This window comes from Chaetura pelagica, unplaced genomic scaffold, assembly GCF_000747805.2.
Source record: "Chaetura pelagica isolate M959 unplaced genomic scaffold, ChaPel_1.0 scaffold432, whole genome shotgun sequence".
In the NCBI taxonomy this organism is placed as follows: Eukaryota; Metazoa; Chordata; class Aves; order Apodiformes; family Apodidae; genus Chaetura; species Chaetura pelagica.
This window is the reverse complement of record NW_009952358.1, coordinates 258,222-267,035: the sequence shown is the minus strand read 5'-3', so window position 1 is coordinate 267,035 and position 8,814 is coordinate 258,222. Positions and strand designations below refer to the sequence as shown.

Here is an 8,814-nt window from a genome sequence, read left to right as displayed (position 1 = left end):
CAGGAGCTGCATTGGTATGTACAGGGTGAGAGGAGGTGGAAGGACTGATTGATTGACTGAGCCTTGGACCTCAAGGCAGTGTTTAGTCCCACTGGGGTGTGCAGTTCTGCAGTGCAGTGCCTCAGAAGGTAATGGAGTCACCTCCAAAGCAGCCGTTGATGCTGCAGGGCCAGTTAGAGCTCTGCCACTCCATGCTGGGGTTTCAGACCAGGTGCCCTTGGTGTGGTTTAGCTGCAGGTTATCAGTTAGAATCATTTGCAAAGTGCTTTGCTGCAGGTTACTCTTGTTCTGCTGCAGAATTCATCTTTCTGAAGGTTTCACAACTTTCCTCCTAAGGGATTATGATGCAGCACTTTGTATTTTATCATTACCGTACCCCAGTTAGAGCACCAAGTCAGCACAAAACCTGAGGTTGCAGCATTTCCTGCTCTACAAATTAATCTCTGACGCTTTTAAAAATACCCTCCTGTACCTTGTTTGATGCTTTTGTTTCTCAGTTGATGGTTTGTGTGCTTGTTATGCTGGCAGATATAAACGAGTGCTGGAACTACCCGGGCCGCCTGTGTCAGCACACGTGTGAGAACACCCCTGGCTCCTACCACTGCACCTGTTCTTCTGGTTTCCGCTTGTCCTATGATGGGAAGCACTGTGAAGGTACCCAGCACTTCTTCCATCAAGAAGAAATTGCAGTGGGAATTAAGGGAGTTTAGAGAGGGAGTTTGTGGGTGCTGAGATTTGCAGATACTCAATGGGACACTCAGACTTCTGGAGAGGAGCCGACAAGTTTCTCCTCTTTCTTCCTTTTCTTCACATACTTTTTCCTTTCAGATGAGAGAGAAAAGGAGAACATAGCAAAGCTAGAACAGGAGACTTTCATTCAGATTTTAATAAAGATGAGATTTGGTAGTGACAAAACTTGAAAAAATGTATTTGGAGTTCAATGGAAATTTTTAAGCTCTCTGTGATTTTTTTTAAGGCAATGATTACCTGGTTTTAATCAACTGTAACATTTAAGGTCTGAAGCATGTGCTTGCATGTGCATATGTTTTCATTGGCATATCTAGAAATAAAAATCAGGTGCAAGAGACATCCTCATGCTTGTTGGCATTCTGCCTGGGGAGCAGACAGATCTTGGGAGAAATCAGTCCTTCCCTTTTCCCTCTGACCAGAAGGATGTGATAGCTGTTCTCAGGGGCAAGAAATGGTGGAAGATCCTGTTCTGAACCATTGTGGCAACATCTGTGGGTTTGTTTTTTGACACAGATGTGAATGAATGTGATACCAGTCCCTGCAGCCAGGAGTGTGCCAATGTTTATGGTTCCTATCAGTGTTACTGCAGGCAAGGCTTCCAGCTGGCAGAAGATGGACATTCTTGTAAAGGTAAGGCTGCTTTGTCAGCTCGGGTTCAGTATCTGCATTCTCATTAACAGGCAGTGCTGTCAAGCTCTTAGCAGCACCTGACTGTGTGGGGGATGCCTAAGGATGAGTCTGAGTTACCCTGCAGAAAACAGCAACTTCAGCTGCTGGAAAATTCAGTTGATTTTCATGCCTCCTCCTTGGGGCTGGAACACGTTTGTGTGACTGCAGAACCAGTGAGGTTATTGTTTCATAGGGCTAGAGTTTACAAATGAAAAAACTAGGAGGGAAGATGTGTTTACCTGTATTGCACCAATTAAAGCCTCCACTCAGCCACAGTTGAGTGAAAGGTTGCTGTAACTGCTGCTGGTGCTGGGTGAATGAGGAGCAGAGGAACCAGAATGGAGAAGAGACAGCTTGTGCCTCTTTCTTGAGGATACCAGTATCACAAGGAAGCCCCCACAACGATCCTGGAAGAATTACAGAGGTACCAGAGAGACTTCTTCAAACTCAGATGTGCCCTAGACTTACTGTTCTTTTCCATCAATCCATACTACTTGGAACCAGTATTTTTGGGAGCCATCTGTGTTCAGCCTTTCAGAAAGCACCATCCCTGGTCATTGGCCAAAGTCAAACTCCCATGGTCGCTTTCCTGTTTAAGAATATATCATAAACGTGTCAGATAACGATTCCTTTGTGTTCTTCAGCCTCCCTTTTCAGATTTCTGCCTTTCTTTTTGTCATGTGTTTGTACCTGTGTTCCTTCCCCAGACATTGATGAGTGCACACAGAGTGCAGGCATCCTCTGCACCTTCCGCTGCGTCAACGTTCCTGGGAGTTACCAGTGTGCCTGTCCTGAGCAGGGATACACCATGGCAGCAAATGGAAGAACCTGTCGAGGTAATGAGGAGTTTAGGAACTGAAAGAATTCTATCCTGAAGCTTTAATCCTTGGAATGATCCAAGCCATTATGGTTATTCAGTCAAGTCTCCATTTTCTGCATTAGTCTCTGTTAAGAAGCCAGAATTTGACAAAGCTGCCAAGCACTGGTATCTGCAGTGTCAGCTTTATCTCGGGTTAGGAAATGTGCTTCTTCTGACTAATTGTTAAAGTGAATTCCTAAGGGAGCCCCCTTCATCATCCAGGCTGGGGCACAGAACAGTGTGCCCCTGGCACAGCAGCAAGAGAGCTGCTTCTCTGGAGGTGCCAGGTGGAGAAATCCTTGGCTTCCTTAGGAGCTGCAGTTTCCTGCCCCAGAAAACAGAGTAGATGTGGGATTTGGACATCCCAAAATCTGCCACTTAAGCTTAAATATGTTGTCATTAGTAAACGTTAGTGTAAATGACATGTGTCCTCCTCCCCCCCAACACCTTTTCTCCAGAATCATAGAAGTGTCCTCTGGGTGTCTGCTGGTTTTCATCTGGTGCACAGCTGTCTGGTTTTGAAGTAATAACCCCCCAGTTCCTAAGGATGCATGGAATGTGTAAGGATGATTGAGGGTCTGATTACCTTCAAGCACTCTGCTTGCATCCCTGCAGCAGTTACAGTAACTAGCAGGCATCTCCTGCTCTTAGTTTTTCAGGAACCCTTCACATAACTTTTGGTTCTCTATCTCCTAGGCTTAAATTCCCTTCTCAGTGCTCATGGCAGTGCATTTACACTGTGTGAATCACAAATGGCATTAGCATACTTGAACCTGACTTTGGAGCAGAGCAACAGACTGATTGAAAATGCAAATATTTTTAAAAGATGTTAAAAGCTGCTTTTTTAAAAAATGTGTTTTTAAGTGTGACTTCAGAATGCAGGCATATCCATGTGCATTTACATTCTTCTGCACAAGCCACCTTCAGAAAGCTGCAGCTGTAACTCTCCAGGGGCTTTTTATTTTTGCCTTGCTAACTTGGAGTGCTGGCATGTAGTTGCCAGCAGTGAGATTTGAGCTGAGGACATGCAGAGTTCATGGTGTGAGGCACTGGGCCAGCCCAGCCCTCTCAGCTGGAGGCACCCAGGTGTGTTCCAGGTGCTGCAGGGAGAAGGTCCCACCACACAGCCCTGTGGGTGTGTGTGTGTGTGTTGTGAAATCCTCCCTGCCTTCTCACGGTGCCTGGAGGGTTCCTGCTGGATAGACTAGCCCTGCCAAGGGAGCTACAGTGATGCTTGGAAGAACTGTTCCAGTCCCTGTGCCACTGCTACCTGCACCTTCCTTCAAGGGGAGGGTTGTTCTACTTGCAGAACCCGTGCAGGGCTGGGTGTCCTGGCTGCACTGCAGTTACTCAGGTGCTGGAAGTAACCCCTGGTATGTGCCCTCTTCTGAGCTCTGCAAGTTTGTAGTTACCAGTTTGGGCAGCCTTAGGTGCTGAGGTGTCTGCAGATGTGGTCAGAGGAACAGTCCAGATTGATGTCAGCTGCCCAGAAGTGCAGGAGATGGTACTGGTTTCCACCAGCACAAGATCTGGCTCCAGTTGCTCGTCATCTGACCAGTTCTTAAGAGTTACTGGTGGTACATTCTTTGCACCTTTTTTCTTTCCAAACAGCCTCTCATGTAATAGCTGCTCAGCATGTGGATCTTTTGGAGGAGCTGCCTGTGTGGTGAGCTGAGCCATGGGAGGACAGGGCTACAACCCCTGCCCTAAGGGAGAAACTGTCTTTTCACCTGGGGCACTTCTGAGAGCCACAAGAGATGACGTTTACTCTGGTTCTCTCCTGCTCCCTGATGTGTACTTTTCTTTGCAAGGCTTTTAAACCAGTCAGTTCAGTGTACAAGCTCAGCTCTGATCCCAGGGGAGCGGAGGGAGTGGGAGGCTGTGGATTTCCTCTAAGAGTCTCTCTCCTCTGTGACAATTGGCAGAGCTGCAGAGCCCTCCCAGCCCACATGGTTTGTCTGTTAGCATTTATTTCATTTTAAAGCCTCCGTGCGTTGTCTAGACATTTGGGAGAACACAGTGTGACTCTGAGATCTTTGCCAGTATTTTCTGCTCAAGCTGGATCCTTGTTACTGCATCTGGTTTTCAGCATTTTAGGGTCCATGGCATGGGCTTATGCACGTGTATTATTTAGGTAACCACGTTTTTGCTTTAGGCCATGAAGTGGTTTTGAACTCTTAAGTGTTATTTTTTTGTCTTCTGCAACATTATTTCTCATTGTGGGGAGATATTGATATTTAACTTAAATTTTCAAATATGTGTGCCCTGTTCTGAAGTGTTGTTCTTAAATTCCTGTGCTTCACAATAGCCTGGTGGAGCTCAGGATCGTGCAGCTGTAAAGCACTGACTCCTTTGCTTTGTGTTTGCCCCCTGCTTTAATCCAGAGCACTCTCCATGTCTAGATCCATCCTTTCCCTGGTTGTAGCCCTGTTTTCTCAGTTCTCAAAGGACCTCAGAGGGTCCTGTTGGCTTTTAACGGGGCTTGGTCATTTCGTGATGGCTTGTTCATTCTTGAGGGGTGGCTTCTGCCACAGTAGGCTGCAAGTGGCCCACGTGTGGGCAGACACAGAGTGTCCCTCCATCCCTGGCGTGTACTGGTGCTGGGGAGGAGACAGCCCCTCTGCAGACTGGGGGTGGGGTTGGTTGGTTTGGTTGGCATCTGTGGACACTTCACAGCCTTGTCCATGAAGAAGGAGCCATGGCCACCACACATGCCATGCAGGGTAGGAGTGATCTGTAGCAGTGGCCACCTGTCAGCAAGGACTGTCCCTCCTGCCTGCACATGCTCTGCTGCTTGGAACCTGGGAGATGCTTCCCCAGCCCCTGAGCTTGTTACCCATGTGCTGTGCTCACCTGCTGAGCACCATGTTTAGGAACACCTGGTGCGACACAGGTGAGCTCTAAGCATGAAACTGTGGTTCAGGGAGCACCAGTGACCTGTGAAGCTGTAAAAATTGGCCCATCTCTTTCAGGAAACTATTATAAAATGATCTTGAATCAGAAGAGCTGTGGAAAGCTTACACAGCAGCTCAGGGATGGACAGGTTGGCTGCTCGGAGAAGTTCAGGGCTCCACTGCCTTACACAACCAGTATCTAGTTACTTCATTCAGTTGCCTTTCAGCCTAGTTCATAATATTCCTTCCAACACATCTGTGATACCACAGGAGCAAGGGAGGATATGACAACACAGGCAGTTCTGTATAGATGTTTGTAATTGGTTTCAACCAAACATGAACATGCTTGGTTTTTATTGCAGTGGGAGGGGGCAGGGCAGGAGGATCTTGGGTTCTGAGAACTTTTTTTTTCTTCTCATATTCATTCTCCACTGAAAGTTAAGCCCTATGTTGTTGCATCAGATGTGTTTGGGTTGAGAATAGCTGGGTTCAGAGGAGCAGGCCAATGTTTGCAAAGCCCAGGTGAAGACAGCCAGCCCTGGCCTTCTGCTCTGCCAGGCAGGGGAAGGAGTGTCAGGCAGCATGAGGAGGATCACGGGCTGCCTGTTGGGAAGGGCTCCCCTGGCTGTTGCACACACTGCCCAGTGGCACTAACTGGGAATGTCAAGGAAGCCCCTTTTTTTTTTTTAGAAGACACAGGAGTGTGAGCAGATTGGATTCAAGGTGCTTTACCCTGTCACTCCTAGTGCCAAGAAGTGTCTGTGTGCAGAGGTGAACCTGACACACCTCACTTGAGTGTGCAGTTCCCACCCCACGTGCTCACTCTGGGGTTCTTGCAGGGACAGGCAGTGGTGCCACAGCCACTGAGGGGTGAAACAAGAGCCCTCAGCTTGCAGAGCCAGAGCCACAGGCTCCTGTTGTTCTCATGCACATGGAGTCTCATAAGGAAGAAATTCTTCACTTAGGAAGAAATTCTTCACTCTGAGGGTGGTGAGGAACTGGGATGGGTTGCCCAGGGAGGTTGTTGATGCCCCATCCCTGGAGGTTTTTAAGGCCAGGCTGGATGAGGCTTGTGCAGCCTGGTCTGGTGGTTCCCTACTCATGGCAGAGGGGTTGGAACTTGGTGATCTTTATGGTCCCTTCCAACCTTCATGATTCTATGATTCTATGACATTACAGCCCATAAATTGTGTTTGTTGTTTCTTAACTCGGTGTGTCTCTTTCCTTGTGTTTCCCATTAGATGTGGATGAATGTGCCCTGGGAACCCATAACTGCTCAGCTGCAGAGACCTGCTATAACATCCAGGGCAGCTTCCGCTGCCTGTCCTTCGAGTGTCCTCCCAACTACAGGAAGGTGTCTGACATGTGAGTATGGCTGTGGCCCAGGAGCTGCAGCCCCAGGTGACAGGCAGAGCCACGGGTGGGTGTCAGTGCCCAGAGCCCACCTGGAGGCTTCACACAGACCTCCCCTGTACAGTTCCTGTCTGGTTTTGCCTCTTGCTCCTTCCAAGCCCTGGAGCCCCCCTTGACCCCACCAGCTGCTGTGACAGCAGCCACCAGAGCTGCAGCTCTGAAAGGGCTCTGTTTATAATTGCAATTTTAAAAAGTAAGATCTTCTGTGCTGGTTCTACCCTTGCAGGGGCTGCCAGGCTGCTCAGTGCACCACTCTCACAGTGGGATTGGGGCTCCCTGAGAAATATTTAGATTGCAATTCCTGGGAGATTGCTGAACTGGTGGGATGATGGGCTTGCCATGGATGAATGGCACATCCCCCACAGGTCCCAGCTCCTCAGCAGCTCAGGCTGGGGAGCCCCAAAGTCTCCCTGCCCTTTCCTGCCTCAATGGCAGCCAGTGCTATGAGAGGCCATAGTTACCTGCTTGTGACTCAGACCATTCTTGTCCTGCCTTGCAGAATTGAGCAGCTTTACAGTTTGAGGAGCTTGTTTCCCATCCCCACGTTTTGAGCTACCTTTTGAAGTCTGATTTTTTATTTTATTTTTTCTTGGAGTGCTGTCCCAAGCTTGTGCTGTCAGTGATGAATCCCAGACCCCTCTTCCAAGCTCTCTGCTGCTTGCACCATGACTCTGGCTCTTCATGGTGGAACTTCCCAACACAGCTGTCTGTGTCCATGATCTTTTTCTTGCCCTGTTGTACTCTGACAACTGTGTCATTTACAAATGCTTTCTGGGCACTGTAAAAGCAGCACAAGCAGCTGGTAATTAGCTAAAGTCTGGGACTCCTGTTTGTCTGATACAGAATCACAGAATCATCCTGGTTGGAAAAGACCTTGAAGATCATCAAGTCCAACCATAACCTAAATCCACCAACCATAACCTCATCAACCTGTTCAGTGCTTAAATCATGTCCCTCAGCACCACATCTAAATTTCTTTTAAACACTTCCAGGGATGGTGACTCCACCACCTCCCTGGGCAGCCTCTTCCACTGCCCAACCACTCTTTGGGTAAAGAAATTCTTCCTAATATCCAGTCTAACCCTTCCCTGGTGCAGCTTCAGGCCATTTCCTCTGGTGCTGCCATGAATCGCTTGGGAGAAGAGCCCAACACCCACCTCCCTACAACCTCCTTCCAGGGAGTTGCAGAGAGCAGTGAGGTCTCCCCTCATCCTCCTCTTCTCCAAAGTAAACATCTCCAGTTCCCTCAGCTGCTCCTCTTATGACTTGTTCTCCAGACCTTTCCCCAGCTTGGTGGCTCCTCTCTGGACACACTCCAGCCCCCCAATGTCCTTCCTGCAGTGAGGGGCCCAGAACTGCTCCCAGTGCTGGAGGTGCAGCCTCACCAGTGCCCAGCACAGGGGCAGGATCACCTTCCTGCTCCTGCTGGCCACACTGCTCCATAATACAAAGTTTTACCTGCTGTCACACTGGCCACTCAAGGTGCTTCGTTTCTCCCCTCCCAGGAGGTGTGAACGGATCAGCTGTTTCAACTACCTGGACTGCCAGAACACCCCGGTGCGCGTCACCTACTACCAGCTGAACTTCCAGACCAACATCGTGGTCCCAGCTCACATCTTCCGGATCGGCCCGTCCCCTGCCTACGCTGGGGACAACATCATCCTCACCATCACCAAGGGCAACGAGGAGAACTTCTTCAGCACCCGGAGGCTCAACTCCTACACAGGCATCGTGTTCCTGCAGCGGCAGGTGAAGGAGCCCAAGGACTTCCTGCTGGATGTGGAGATGAAGCTCTGGCGCCAGGGAACTTACACCACTTTTCTTGCCAAAATTTACATTTTCATCACAGCTCACGCCTACTGAGGCCTGGTCTGACATGGGATTTGATTGGTGCTATGCTCTTTTAACTCCTACCAAAGCTTAATCCTGTCGAACTGGCATTTCATATATCCAGCCTTTGTATTATTTTTCTGTCGTTGCTTTCAACTTTTTTTTTTATGGGTTGTGTAAATTAAGTTAATTTTTACCTTTTGTCTGTTTTCTTAAGTAATTCTTCACATCGACATTTGACAATGAGTGAAGGAAGGGCTAGAAAGGCAGCACATACATTGTGCTAAATGCTGGAACCTTCTCTTAGAAATTTAGGTTTAGTCACACCTGCAGGGTATTGCACTAGAGAGAAAAGGTGTTCACTTGGGAGTGCTGGTTTTTTGCCACTAAGGGAATAAA

The 8,814-nt window shown here is 48.6% G+C and overlaps 1 protein-coding gene across 1 annotated transcript in view; it reads left to right on the top strand.

Annotated features, from left to right (window-relative positions):
- Positions 1 to 8,448, top strand: part of FBLN2 (fibulin 2) — a 79,445-nt gene extending 70,997 nt beyond the window's left edge. Inside the window, exons 11-16 of the mRNA XM_010007865.1 lie at positions 1 to 14; positions 529 to 654; positions 1,264 to 1,380; positions 2,127 to 2,255; positions 6,414 to 6,537; positions 8,091 to 8,448. The exon at positions 1 to 14 is cut by the window's left edge and continues 136 nt beyond it. Coding sequence (XP_010006167.1) covers positions 1 to 14; positions 529 to 654; positions 1,264 to 1,380; positions 2,127 to 2,255; positions 6,414 to 6,537; positions 8,091 to 8,448 — 868 coding nt within the window. The remainder of the gene's footprint in view (positions 15 to 528; positions 655 to 1,263; positions 1,381 to 2,126; positions 2,256 to 6,413; positions 6,538 to 8,090) is intronic.
- Positions 8,449 to 8,814: the final 366 nt, after the last annotated feature.